At 39.6% G+C, this 14,531-nt stretch overlaps 1 protein-coding gene across 2 annotated transcripts in view; it reads left to right on the top strand.

The window, feature by feature from the left end:
* The first annotated feature begins 7,615 nt into the window (after positions 1–7,615).
* Positions 7,616–14,531, top strand: part of rmdn2 (regulator of microtubule dynamics 2) — a 47,884-nt gene continuing 40,968 nt past the window's right edge. Inside the window, exons 1-3 of one of the 2 annotated variants that reach the window (XM_088934201.1) lie at positions 7,616–7,634; positions 12,592–12,657; positions 13,728–14,179. In XM_088934201.1, the coding sequence (XP_088790327.1) occupies positions 13,737–14,179 (443 nt within the window). In that variant the 5' untranslated portion in view covers positions 7,616–7,634; positions 12,592–12,657; positions 13,728–13,736. Of the gene's footprint in view, positions 7,635–11,748; positions 11,826–12,591; positions 12,658–13,727; positions 14,180–14,531 lie in introns of those variants that run through there. The other variant, XM_088934200.1, reaches the window with a different exon arrangement.

The raw sequence follows: 14,531 nt of genomic DNA, 5'->3' as shown, positions 1-14,531 counted from the left end.
CATTGGATGTCCTATTCTTGTTTTTTCCGAGATGCATAACAGACAACTGACTTTGTACTCTGTTTCTGTATCAGCAAATGGGTATTTTGTCAGAAGCAGCTGTACAGGCTGCTTAGAAGTTTAGCCAGTTCTTCTTCGATACCTATTGAGCCATGATAAGCTGCCAGCACTGCAGGGTGTCTTGGTAGTTCAAAGGAAAAGGATTTTAAAAAGTCTTTGCAAATTAAGGAGAACAAAGAATATTGTTATGTAATCCTGTGTATACAGTAAGTACAGGGTTTTCTCTTGCTCCTCGAAAGATACAAAATAAATGTAGTTACCTTGTTTCTATATTGTGTACTTTAAAATTTAAATATAATCTTAAAAGAAAGAATAGGGTGATCAAAATGTGTTGCATTAGTAAGCAAAGCTCATGCTGGTATAAGAAACTTTTAAATTGGAAAAGGAGGATTTAATAAACATTGCATCAATGTAGTTCAGGTGGGTAGCTGCGTCAGCATGCTTATGCTGCAAAGGAACAAGTAATAGGTTTATTCCATGCTGAAAAGAGAAGAAAGAAAACACAATGTTTCAGCTGTGGAGAAGAAGGCTCCACAGCCAAAAGAGCTCTTACACCCGAAGAAGTCTCCATAGCCAAAATGTTGTGTTTTCTTTCTTTTCTTTTCAGCTTGGCATAAACCTATTACTTGTTCCATTGCATCAATGTGTCACATACAAAGGAGCCAGCATTTATTTTATCAGGGTATACAGTATCTTAAGATAAAGAATGAGATTTCAGGTATTTACACCATTTTGAAAATAAATATTTCCTTATATATAATTTTGAGGTTGGGTGTATTGTGACAGAAATGATTTAAATCAGGAATTGGATTATTTCTTTTCTTAAATCTTCCCTCCATGCAGGAAATCTCCTCTGAAGATAAGATCTGAGGGCATCTAAGCAAAGTGCCTACAAATCTACAGGGATGGTCCTCATTTACCTCTTCATTAGAACAGAATATTCTGTACACATTATATGTCAAAAGAAGTGTTTTTCAGTCCTGCAGGTGGAAACTAATTTCAAAATCCCAATAAATTATAATTGTAATTGTTTGGAATAATAACTCACTATTTCTTGAATACATGCCTATTGCTGACAGATTGATCATATTTTAAAATATAATAATAATTCGATTGCAAGAAAAAAATATTTAACTGGAAGCCAAGATTCAAACCTATTCCAAAAAGTAACTAGAAGTCCAAATATGTATCAATGAAGCAATTATAAATTAAATTTTAACAAGCTTAACTATTTTAAAATTGACATTTTTTCAACAGTTATAATTATACACAACAAATTGGAGGAACATCTGTCAAACCCTACATTATTTTTGTTTTATTATGTATAATTGCATGTCTGTGTTTCCTTTTTATTAACGTTTCTATGACTACCCATAAAAATAATCTACGAATTATACATACAGTGCATTTATTGTTTGCGGTCCATTACATTTTAAAGTACACTGAAGGTTATGGCCTTAAACTAACTTAAAACTCTAAAGGGTCCATAATTTTGCTCCACATTATACTTATTATTGGTATATTTTTGTTCATTCATTAGGAAACTAAGATCAAGTGACTTCAGAGCAAATCAAGATTAACAGTTGCTGGAAAAAATGAAACAGTGAATGTTGCATTTAAAGGGATAACAAAGCAGTAAAAATTATTTGAATAAAATAAAAATAGATTCTTCCCCCAAAAAGGAATCTCTGTATAACAAAAACATTGTTTCTAAATACATTTTCAAACACATTTTTGAAAGGAAACCTTTCAAGTAAGCACTGTCACAAATTCCTTGAATTCCTCAAAGCATTGACACAATTCGCTGAGCAGAAGGCACGTGGTATCTGTGAAGCATTTAACAAGATTTTGAAAAACCATAACAAAAACTTTTCTGTCCTTTGCATAGTGGGGCCATGATTAAAGTACCTCTCTGGCCTAAATATGTCATTAATCCTCTCTATGTATCCCTCCACCAGCACCCTCACATAGCTCATAATCTTGCTTTATTTGGGGGTTCTGGATAACCCACTTTAATGGCCAGAGTGTCACCCCCTCAGCCAAGCTGGGTCACACCAAACAACATGTCAAGGAAGGCCTTTCCTGCTAGATACTGTATGCCTAGACATGGCAGGGTTCAACCAAAAAAGGTGCTCACTCATAGTGCAGGTTGAGCTCTCTTGTTCTGATGTTCTGATTCTGAAGACTGGGTTTCCTTGCTGAACAATAGCATTTCCTGGGACATGCTAGAAACCTGTATGAGCTTGCAGTGCTGTCAATGAGAGAGGTAACCCTCCTGTAACTTCTCCATAAGGCAGACCTGGTCCTAGTGGGACCAATGCTACTGATTGTTGTTTTACAGCAAATCTCTTAATCACAGGCTAAATGGTTTCAGTTTTCCTGCTTGGGGCATATTTGTAAATTTGCTTTCAGCACATAAAAGGTCAAATAGGATTTGGAATTTATATCTACCTTCTACTCTGCAAAGCCTGACTCGGGAGTTTTTCCTGAAATGATATACCAATTTGTACTCTCCCTCCTGTGTCTGTCCATCAAAAACTGATCGCCAAAGCTTTTATTGAGAAATAACAGTAAGCAAGCTGAGGAGAGGCTGCTTTGGGTTCTGTATGCTGAAGTCGTTGGAAATCATACATTTTAAGAAGAGTACTTTTGGAAGTCAGCAATGAATGCAGAAACAAGTCAAAGAACCAAATAGATCAATTAAAGATATCAATTAACACTGGAGATTTAGAGCTTAACTGGAATGAAAACTAGCATATAGATGGATCCCCTAAGACCGGGGTTGGTAACCTCTGCATTAAGGGACTTGCTCTTACATGCAAAAATGTGTTTAGAAGGATGTCATTGTAAGAGTGCATTACTAATCTGATGATGGTGAGGAAGAGTGTCATCTGAAGAACCTACAGGTACTCCATATCCCAAAACAGCACCTACAGTTACAGGACCGTGATCAGGTTGTCAGGAAGTGTAAAATTCAACAAACGTGGAAATACATACAGTACAGGTTTCTTTTAAAATCATGTACACAAATTCAAGAAACATGGAAATACATACAGTACAGATTTTTTTTAAAATCATTTACCTAGAAACAAGGCACCAGGTAGGCAGGGTTACCGAAACCCTAAACCCTAATGCTTTAACTATTCTCGGTGAAGTGGTTTTTGTTACCTGTATTATTTAGATGATTACTAGATGCAGGCCTATTTAATTTGAATAATGTGAGCCCAGGGGGCCATGGGGATACCCTCTCCTCCTACTGACAAGATATCTAAAAGTTGGGCTATTGCACGTAGCCCACCTGCTCTAAACATAATGAACATTTATTATATAAACCTGTTTAGCTCAGAACTTTTCATTGGGAATTCAGCTGCTTTTTTATAACAGTTAAAAGGCTGTACTTTCGCATGAAGCCACAACAACTGTGCAGATTGCTATACAGTGTTCACTTAATGTTAGCTGATATACAGTACCCACTAATGCAGCTGCTTCATACAAAGCCCTACTTCTGCACTGCATACAGGGACATCTACCCTCAGAGTGCATTTCTACAGCTCTAGTCTCAGTACAGCACAAACCCTAGGGATTAATTATGAGCTATACACACTGGATTATAATCACGATTAATCTGCGTACTTGGCCTGTTACATTATGACATTTATTTGTCTGTGCTGCAATGTGCCATGTTTGCACAGAACTATTAATAAAGGACACAACAAATGCCTTTGTTTCACACCTGTTTTACTTAAAGCCTACAATTTTAGATGAAGAGCAATATACAATATTTATTTTTAGATTTTAGAATTTACATTTTCAGCAGCCAGTTATAGCTTGTGACAAATCTAAATCAAGCTCACTACACTAAGATAGTCACCTGCTGTGATGTTGCACTCTTCCCCCTAGAGAAGAATTTCAAGCTAAAAAAAAGAATTTTACACACATGCTTTTAACATATATATAATACAACATCTAAGAAGAAGATTTCCTAGAGGCAGCAGTAAATTTAGAAATTCCTGGACATTTTTAATATATGAACATGTGAGACCAACTCACTGACTATTCCTAATATCCCCACTAGGTGTCTAATGATTCCTGTGCACAAAACGCAGGCTTCACAGCAGAAAATTAATGCAGTTAAACTACTGTATATTATGATTTACAAATGTGGACCCATTTATTGTACAATACTCACTTCAATAAACATTTACAAAACATTTCAGATAGCAGTTATAAAACATGTGAGGAAACAATAAGAAAGGCAACCAGAATGTTAACAAATATAGTTACAAGTTTAGAATTTAAATCATATGATGTAATTTCAGAATTTTACTGTGGAACTGCAAGATCATTTACAAAACTGTGTACAATTTGGGTCCTCATATTACAAAAAGATTCCAGCTCAGATTGACCACAAAGTGGACATTCCCTGGTCTAAGAGTTCTGTTTTTGTACATTCAATGCGAATTCTCATTATTTTTAGGAACCTTTGTACCTCTACTTTTTCAAAATCCTGTATAAGGTTGTGTCATTTGTTCTTTTTAATATTAAAAAATAAAAAAACTGAAAACCTCCTGTTGATCACAGCACCCACAAGTCCAGCTCAGCTGTTTAAAGGACATTTACAAAGCAAAGCCTGTTCACCTTAATGTGTTACAGGAGCAGATACAGCACATGAGAGAGTTTTCATGCACTCCTTTGGTTGCTGTGGTTTCTTTCACTGCATGGCTTCAGTCCTTTGTAGTGATGTAACATTTACGTACAGTAGCATTCAAGAGGGTACGGTTCATGTAAACAAATAACTGTTAATTAACATTTTACAACTGTGATAGATGGGTTGAGATTATTTTTTAAAAATAAAGCTTTAGGCAAATATAAGCTACAGTATATGGGCTGAATTCTTACTGATGTTCTAATATTCTTACACTGTATGTATGTTATTAATACCTTTTTTATTATATAATATATATTTATTAATATGGCATTTGACAGTCTTCCCAGGCTTTTCACTCTTATTTTGGGCAGAGACAGGAAGAAGGAAGAAGATTCACTGGTATAGTCTGGGTGATGACGATGTCCAGTCTTATTTAAATATAAAAAGAGTTTAAATTGTTTTGCTAAAACAATTTCTAAATTTGCTGAAACAGTTTCAGGCTAATCCCATTTCTAAGGCCCAGAGAAAACTGTTTTGCAACTCTAGCAGTCAGCACAGCTGCAGTGGGATATACAGTATTTGCATCATGAAGTGTCTTATCACTAGGCATTGACCCAGTGAGAGTAAGGACATGGCTGGCTGCCCCTTCTTTTATCACTTCATCTCCTGCTGCCAGAGGAAGTCAAGGCAGTTGCAGAGGTGTTACGGAAATTATTTCTTTGAGGTACATATCCATTTTTTCCTAGCGTTAAGTGAATGGTGGCTGGGGGCTAGAAACAATAACCCATATTCTAAAAGTCAAGTGCACCAGGTTGTTGAGCGAAGAAACTGCACGTACTGTACCAAGCCATCACGCACCTGTGGGAATACTTCCTTGCTCCCAGCACTGTTCATATGCTACATTGAATTTCACAGACATCAGTGGCACAAGTTTGCTATTTGTGTGAGATGTGTTGACAAAATAAATGTGGTAGGTAGAATGTTCTGAAGGTATAAGTGTTCGCGTGACAGCCTGGTGTGAATCAGGTGCAGAGTAAAAACTGGAAGAGGCACTTTTGTACATCCCATCCATTTTAAGGGAACTGCTGATTATTTTGAGAGCTGTAATGTATCGTTTTATTCTCCTGTAATTGCACTTAATAACGCTACAGCTGAATGTGGCCTCATTTTGAATGACATTGAAAATACACTTATTTTAAAAAATATTCCCAGGATGGTTATTTTTAAAAGCTGTTTTCTTCTCCAAACAACGTGCTGTTAACAATTTAACAGGGACCTTATCCAAAGCTTTGTTGAAATGTACAGTATGTCATATGGGGGCAGCAGGGTGACACAGGGGATAGCATTGTAGCTTCACAGTGGCACCCTGGTTTCAATTCCTGGGGTTCTGTCTGTGTGGAGTTTGTATGTTCTTCTTGTGTTTGTGTGGATTTCCTCTATGTGCTCCAGTTTCCTCCCACAGTCCAAAGACATACTGGTAAGCTAATTGGCTTCTGTAAAATTGGCCCCAGTGTGAGTGTGTGCGTGTCTATGTTCTGTCTGTCTGTGCCCTGTGATGGACAGGCATCCCATCTAGGGTGGATCATCCCACCTTTGGCACAGTGCGTCCCAGGATATGCTCGAGGACACAGTGATTCAGAATTGGAGAAGCATTTGTTGAAAGTGAAGATGATGACATGTCATATGCTTTAATTGTATCAACAGTTCTTATCTTATTGATTGTTCTAATTTAACAAGAACTTCCTTTTTATTTTGGCTTTCTCATGATATAAATATCCTAGTTAAAGATCTAGGAATGACATCTCTTACTTATATGTAAGACAATGCTTTGTTAAAGTGACCCACAGATTTGGATGCTCTTAGTGCGTGTGTGCAGTTGAAAATGTATTTTAATTTTCACTTGAACAAAGGTGTTCCATCCATGCACCTTGTAACTGCTTCATCCACTTCAGGGTCACCAGGAAGCCAGAGCTTCGACGAGCAACAGGCACAAGGCAGGATACGCCCTGGACAGGATGCCAGTCCATCACGGGGCACACAAAGACACAAACACAGACACACAAACTCATACCAGGGGCAATTAACCTACAAATATGTCTTTGGACTGTTAGAGGATACCGGACCACACAGAGGAATCCCCTGCAAACACAGAGAAAACATTCAAGCTCTACTCAGATAGCACCCCACGTCTGGAATTAGCCCAGGGCCCCTGTGCTGTGAGGTGGCAATGGTAACCACCATGCCAGTGTGCCACCCCTGAGGTGTTCCACTCAAACATATTTTTCGTTTTCAGGATCTGTTTCTGTGTCACTGCGGGTTAAAATGTACCCTCTTTTGGCCTGGTTAATGTGGGAATGCAGACATACTCTGCCCAGGGGGCAAAGTACTTGCAGCTACACCTCCAACATGCTGGCCAGTCTGCGCACGGGGAGGGTGATCTTTGCAACTAAAAAAACAACTAAAATGATCAAAGAAAAAGCATGACCACGGGAGAGAAAAAAACATTTTACAGGTGAAAAACATAAAGAATTAAACCATATTTCTTCTAAGACTACCTTTTAGTAATTAAAATGCTTTATGTGGTTTTACCAAAATATCCTCTTATTAAAGTATTTGTTTTGAAATCAAAATGTAAGACTATTTTTGTAAAAGCCCACCAAGAGGTCCCAACACCCAGAGACGAACTATTAATAAGAAGTGAGGATCTTTTCCATCTGTATTGTATGTGTGTTCAGAGGGCTCTCTGCCCTTTGTCACAGCAGGAACACCACTGCCAGCAGAAAAGCCTTGAAAGCAGACGACCATGTGGATGAAGGTTGATCAGATTATTTATTTATGATCTGTGTGAGTCCGAGATAAAAACAGGTTGCTTTTGGCAGAAACTTCCAAACACAGCTCAGCAGCTGGAGATGGTGTAGAAATCCAGGTATGTTACAGAATGTATCTGTTTTTGATGTATTTCAATTTTTTTTTATCCCTGTGAGCTATGATTAGGGGAAAACTGTTTTTTGTGTTATTTAACATATCGGATAAAAAAACGACACCTAAGTTCAAACAGTAAAAACAAGGGGAAGCTTTTCTGATACTACTGTACATGTTGAATTATTGGGAAAGGAGGTCAAATATAACCTATCTAATAGATTCCCCAATGCATCTTAACAGTCTGTAATGCATACTGCTATTAGAATAGTAAGTAGTACAGTACATAATAGTATATTACACTATTCACACAATACATCTTTACTGTAAGCAATTTTTAATTTAAAAATCCATTTAAGATTTACACACCATGCTACATAGGTTCATTAGACTGGTGTGTTTCTAGACAAATTGTTTGAAATATAATGTCAATATACAGTAGTGGAACAAAAGTAACATTCTCACAATTAATAGGTTTATTCCATGCTGAAGAAAACACAACTTTTCGGAGCCTTCTTCAGGTGTGATACACCTACTCGAGATACTATATTTCTATGTAGTAACCCTTTCTCAATCTTGAAATGTTCTGATTTGCTCTTCAGTTTGTCATTATTGGAATTCTTAATCTAAAGAGCATTTTTCATCTTTAGAACCTTCCAGGAGTTAGTTTGTATTCATCCTTTAAGATCTTTTGTTGGAAATGAGGAAAGAGACAGGCCCAGAACTCGCCTTGTTTACACGTGTGGGTGGGTCTAAACTGAAGTAGGTCTCAGGCTCTTCTGGAAGCTGGCTCAGGTGTATAAAATGGCAGAGATGCAGGCTATTGTGTGTGCAAAATCGTTGGCGTTTGCAATTGCTGTATACTTTTGTGACATTAAAACAGGCTTGAGAGGAAGAAAAACTGCACTACAGTGCCCCTGGTGGCAAGAGGGAAAAATTGCATAGGACTAAAAATGAGAATTTAAAGAGATTATTTCAAGATGATTCGCTTTTTATTTATTTGTAGGTCATAAAGACATCTTTAATAAAGTTAATAAAAAAATTTAAATATTTGATTTACTTTCATATTACTTCTCCTGTTAGCTCCTTGAGCCAATCCTTATGAGCCAGCAGCCATATCACCCTGCAACCCACTGAAGCTAAGCAGGTGTGATCCTGGTCAGTACCTGGATGGGAGACCTCCTGGGAAAAACTAAGGCTGCTGCTGGAAGAGGTGTTAGTGGGGCCAGCAGGGGGCGCTCACCCTGTGGTCCGTGTGGGTCCTAATGCCCCAATATAGTGATGGGGACACTATACTGTAAACAGGCGCTGTCCTTTGGATGAGATGTAAAACCGAGGTCCTGACTCTCTGTGGTCGTTAAAAATCCCAGGGTGTTTCTCGAAAAGAGTAGGGGTGTAACCCAGCTGTCTTGGCCAAATTTCCCATTGGCCCTTACCAATCATGGCCTCCTAATAATCCCCATCTATGAATTGGCTTCATCACTCTGCTCTCCTCCCCACTGATAGCTGATGTGTGGTGAGTGTTCTGGCGCACTGTGGCTGCCGTCACATCATCCAGGTGGGGCTGCACATCGGTGGTGGTGGAGGGGATCCCCATTACCTGTAAAGTGGTAGTGTCCAGAAAAGCGCTATATAAGTGTAAGCAATTATAATTATTATTATGCCCCAAAATGTCTGTGTAACTATATAAAAACGCACTGCCGGAACACAATGGTGTGTTTAATCAAAGCGATCCACTCTTTTCAAAGAAGGAGGATAGCCCAGCATAACGTATGTCCCATATCCCAGCACATAGATGAACAGAAATGTTCAAATATCAGGCTTCTGATGCACAGACCACAGTAAATAATGAAACTGCCACTGCCTAATAATCAAGCAGGTGTTCATCCACCACTAACAGTTTACAATTTGCTGATGGGAATTTAATTCATCCTGCGGATCCTGTGAATGTGGATGTGGAAGACTGAGAATCTCATCCAACCTCAGCAGACTCGCGAATCAAATGGCACTTCCTTAAGTCCTCCAGGGGTGTGCACATTTAGCAGACATTGTGTTGTATACTTTTTAATATTGCAATTATCTTATTCTCATATTTAAGCTGAACAAAATATGTCTTGTAGTCTTGTATTGACAGATGTAGTTAAATAGTTTATTTCAAATAGTTACGTTAAACAGATTAGATTAGACAGCCCCAGGATAAAAGATGACCTTAATTTAAATATCTCGATGAAGCTAAGAATGCTCAGTAGAACACAAACTTGGTTCAAGCTTACAGAACAGTTAAAATTATATAAACAAATAACAAAGAAGAGCTGGCATCCTGTGAGTTCTTATTTATACTTCAAATTGAGAAATCTATTGCAAAAACCTGACTGGTTATGAAGCTTGGAACCCTAACCTGGGCCTGGTATGTCATTGTAATTGTCTGGGACTGGGCTCAGCAGTTCAAGACAGAACGTGTCTGGATTTTCTATTGGTTGCTTTTGTAGTCTTGGTCATGCCTCAGGTCTGTTAGGTTAGATTCCTGGCTTCAGTAAGGAAAATATAGAGAAAACGGCACATCCCCAGGGCACTGTGAATTCATGTAAACAGTGTGGAATCTGCACAGTATTTTTTTTTTGGCCGGAGTGTATACAGACAATACCAAGAAAATTATTATATGCCAGAGTACTACTCACCTTTAAATAAAATACAACATTGTTTACAGAACAAAGATATAAAGAGAGAGGGAAACATGAAGTACATAGTAAACCAACAGCAGAATTTTGCCACTGAATAACAGTGAACTAAAAGAACTTTAGTATATACATTTATAAATGTGTGTTGAAAGGTTTTTCTCTCATTAAAAATGCAATAAAAGCACAGTCCTCAGTGGTCTTTGTGGACAGGACAGGTTATACTGTAGATGAGGAAGACAGTATGTAAATGGAACAGCAGTGGACTCTGGTGTGTCCTATTGCAGTAAAGCTGGGGTTCTGGCTGCCGGACCACCCTCATACCACCTGACGTACAAACAGTCAAGATCATCACTGCTCATCGTGCTTTAGCCTCCTCTGTGGGGTGGCAGGATCAGGAAGCTACTGGCAGGCAAGCAAGACTTTAGCATATGAATGGGCAGCAGAGCTTCCTCTCACTTGTAACTAACTTTTACTCTTAAAAAGAAAGCTCATTCTAGGAGTCAGAAGAAGAATGCATTTTAATCAAGTTAAAATGATGCATTTAGTAGGAGCTACAATATAGAAACACTCATCAATTTAGAAAAACAAAACCATCAAAATGACAACCGACTAAAACAGATGCTTAAAAATCTAATTAAAAATATAAAAAAATATTTTCTGGAAAAGTGGTCTCCTTGCCAAGCATGCAAATGTTTCACATTTTGTTGTATCGGTCATCAAATATACTGTCGAGCATTCAGTCACAGGAGGAAAAAGTACACAATCAAACAAATGTCTACATCTGTTGACAATATTAAGAAAACGCCAGCTTTATTCTTTAATGTCCAGAGTATCTATAGCCTGAATTTCACAGAGGTAAATCAGCCTGTTATTTAGAGTAGTCAGGCACAGGTTGATATTGCATGTCGTTCTGTTCTAAATCACTGAAGCACTGAAATCCCTTCAAAGATAATGTTCTTTGCTCAGGCCCACAATATCTGTGTTAGATATTATCAGTATTAGTATTGAAACGATCATTTTCCGTACAGTTGGTAACTGGTGTCTCCTTTTCTTGAAAATAGATTTTTTGAAAATAGATTAGCAGGTTATGTTTTATAAATATACTCCATAAACAGTTCTGCGTTTTAACCATTGTTGAACAGTACTATAAATAGGTTTTATATTAAGTAAGAAATCTAAGGTTACTTTGAGTATATTTAAAACTAGATGGCCATATTAGCTGCAGGGCAGGATGGGTTTCTTGGGTTTTATGAATGGGTGCACTGAACTATTCTACCCGTAGGGGCGGAGCAAAACCGTGACGTGACAGTTTAACTACTTCTTACGATTGCCCTGTGCTGGAGTCCGGAACCTTGCTCCGGTTACTCAACATAGAGTTTCAGCGGAACCCTTTTTCACCGCTCCTATAGGATGGCAGGAAATATTACGGTGCAACAAAGCGAAGTGTCACACACAGGGAGTGCTGCTCTGCGAAAGGACGAGCATTGCCGCATCACCTTAACATCTTTTGAAAAAAAACTGTAAGTTTCATTTTTAAGCAAAGTAGATTTTTTTGTAGTTCCTCTGTCGTGTTTTAGAGCCTGAGACTCTCGACAGAGTCTATTTTAACTGAAGTGCTGCCCCGGTATGAGATATGACAGCACTTACCTGTTAAGATAATAAAATATCACTCACGAGCACAAACCCTGAAAGATACACTGTACGTGTCTCTATTCGTGTGATATGCAGCTTTGCCTGGTCTTTCAATTTATTATTTATTCTCCGTCTAGGCGTTCTTAACCTTTTATTAAACTGAAACATATCTAATTGTTAGTGCCCTCGTTTGAGTTAAGCGAAAATAAAGAACGTATCCTCTGCCCTTAGGATCGGCATCATATCAAAGGATTCGCTCGTTTTTAGGGCTTTCAGTGTGCTTGTCGTTAGGTTTGACTATTAAACTAATGGCAATTGACTACTGTAAGAAGGGATGTGTGACAGCGGGGTTAATCCCCTCGTCTGCTCTGTATTGGTATGCTAATCGTGTTAAATATCCACGTGGTCTGACCTGTGATTCAAAAGGAAGAGTTGCCTAAAGCTACAGGTAGGAGCATTACTTTGTGTCATTACATAACAAACCCCAAAACCCAAATGAAGTGCTTTGACGTTTCTAAAAAATCCTTTTGTATTTGGAGCGGGAGTTTTATTCCTGAACCCTTACTAGTTCCTTTGCTTTTAATGTTTCTCTTTTCTGTCCATGTACCACAACAAGCAGCCCTATGTTCAAGTTTCATTACTGCTTCTTCACAGGGTCTAGATGAAGAAAATGATCACCACATAAACATTTAAGACTTCCAAATAAGTGTCCTCTTCAAGGTTGGTATTTCTCCTTTTCTGTTAATAGATTTTATTTCCTGCATGTGACTACCTGCACTTGTCTACACTCAGTGTCACTCATGTCCTAATCCTAATAATGATCCTAATAATCCCCATTTACAAACTGGCTTCATTACTCTGCCATCCTCCCCAGTGATAGCTTATCTGAGGTGAGTGCAACCGGTGCGCTTTGGCTGCCATCGCAGTGGGAGGGTTGGTGAATGCCAACCAACACTTGAGATGTAAGTCATTTATGGCTAATACTAAATAACACTCCTCCAAAATAGAAAAGCATATACTCTCACTACCATATTTTATGTCCATCCAGTCTGTATCTCATGATCCACCACTGAATGTGACCAATTAAAGGGATGCCGTGTTTGTCTAGTCTTTTCATACCACAAAGACCAGGGGAAGTGAGTTAAGAAAACCTCTAGGAAATTGCAACCACAGCATGCTGTTTTGTAGTATTTATAAAAAGATAGCAAGCAGGCTAAAGAAATTAAACCAGTAGATTTGGTGCACATGTACCAAGAGAGATTAGGAAAAGGAGCCACTTTAAAATGACTGAATTCAAGTGCAGGCTGACCTCTTAAATGTCAGTGTTTTTAATTCAAACCTGGGCCAAGTCACTAGCTGTGACTTTCCCAGCAGTGCCATACAATTCATCTGTTATTTTTATTACGTGCTAAAAGAGGCCATTTGCTGATTTGGCTGCTTGTAGTTGATTGATCCGAGGCCCTTGTCCAGCCATTTCATGAAGAACCCTTGGGATTTTCCTTAAGCAGTAGGATTGGTCAGTTTGTTCCATACCTCCACAGCTCCCTGAGTAAAGAAGTGCTGTTTTCAGCACTAAATTCATGCCTGCTTAGTTTCCATTGAGTTTCGCACAACATTGTTACAAGGTTACAAAAGTGGGTGTTTTGTTCCTCTGCTTCCTTTTACATTGAAGTCCCACACAGCCCCATATGTGGCTGTTTATTGGAGCAGTGCAGAACCCATAAGCCGTGCAGCAGAGGCTGCATACAGATAAGCATGATAATGACATGGAGCCTTTGTTGTGCTTGCAGAGCAGCGGGATGTCCCAGCCGGACAGTAAGGCGCTGGTGCTCGGCATGTTGGCAGGCGCGGCAGGGATGAGCCTGGCCATGGTCTGGTACAGGACCAGGAAGGCCCAGGGAGGCGCGAGCTTCCCCCCCTTCTGCCTGAGCAGTAACAATGGGCGGCACGCGCAGATGAGCCTGGAGGACGGGAGCGGCGGGGCTGTGCGCGCCTTCCAGGGGAGGCAGGCGGAGACGCTGGACAAGCTGAACGCCCTCATCCTGTGCGTCTCCGAGCTGAAGGAGGAGGTGAGGAGCCTGAAGGAGGCCATCCCCAGGCTGCAGGAGCAGGTGAGAGAGGAGCTGCGCGGGAAGGCGGGGGGCCGGCGGGCGAGCCCCCTGCACAGAGCGGCCCGCAAGAAGAGAGCAGGCCTCGCCAGGGAGGAGGGCCAGAGCTCGGAGGAGGCGGAGAGCGAGGGAGGGTGAGTTCTCTTCTCCCACCCGTTTACCGCAGCACACGCCGGCTTTTATCCCGTGAAAATGCACCCATGGCTCCATACGGTTTGTCTTCGGGAGGTTTGCCACAAGGTCATTTGTTGAGCCAAGCCAGAACCAACCCAGTGAGCTCCAGCCTTAAGCCTCTGGTACTGGCAGAGGAAGGGTGCTGAGGGGCAGGGTTAAATTTCATGATCGCTGCTGCTGCTTTGGTCCGTGTATAAGAGAAAAGGAAGGTAGTGAAGGAACCCATGCCTGCTAGGAGTTACAGTAACAATTAGGCCCTCAAAAACCTTTCTATTGTTTTGTGTGAATTCCCAGCTGGCCTAGGTTTCTTCA

This window comes from Atractosteus spatula, chromosome 15, assembly GCF_055471065.1.
Source record: "Atractosteus spatula isolate fAtrSpa1 chromosome 15, fAtrSpa1.hap1, whole genome shotgun sequence".
Lineage (NCBI taxonomy): Eukaryota > Metazoa > Chordata > Actinopteri > Semionotiformes > Lepisosteidae > Atractosteus > Atractosteus spatula.
This window is presented reverse-complemented; position numbering and strand designations above follow the sequence as displayed.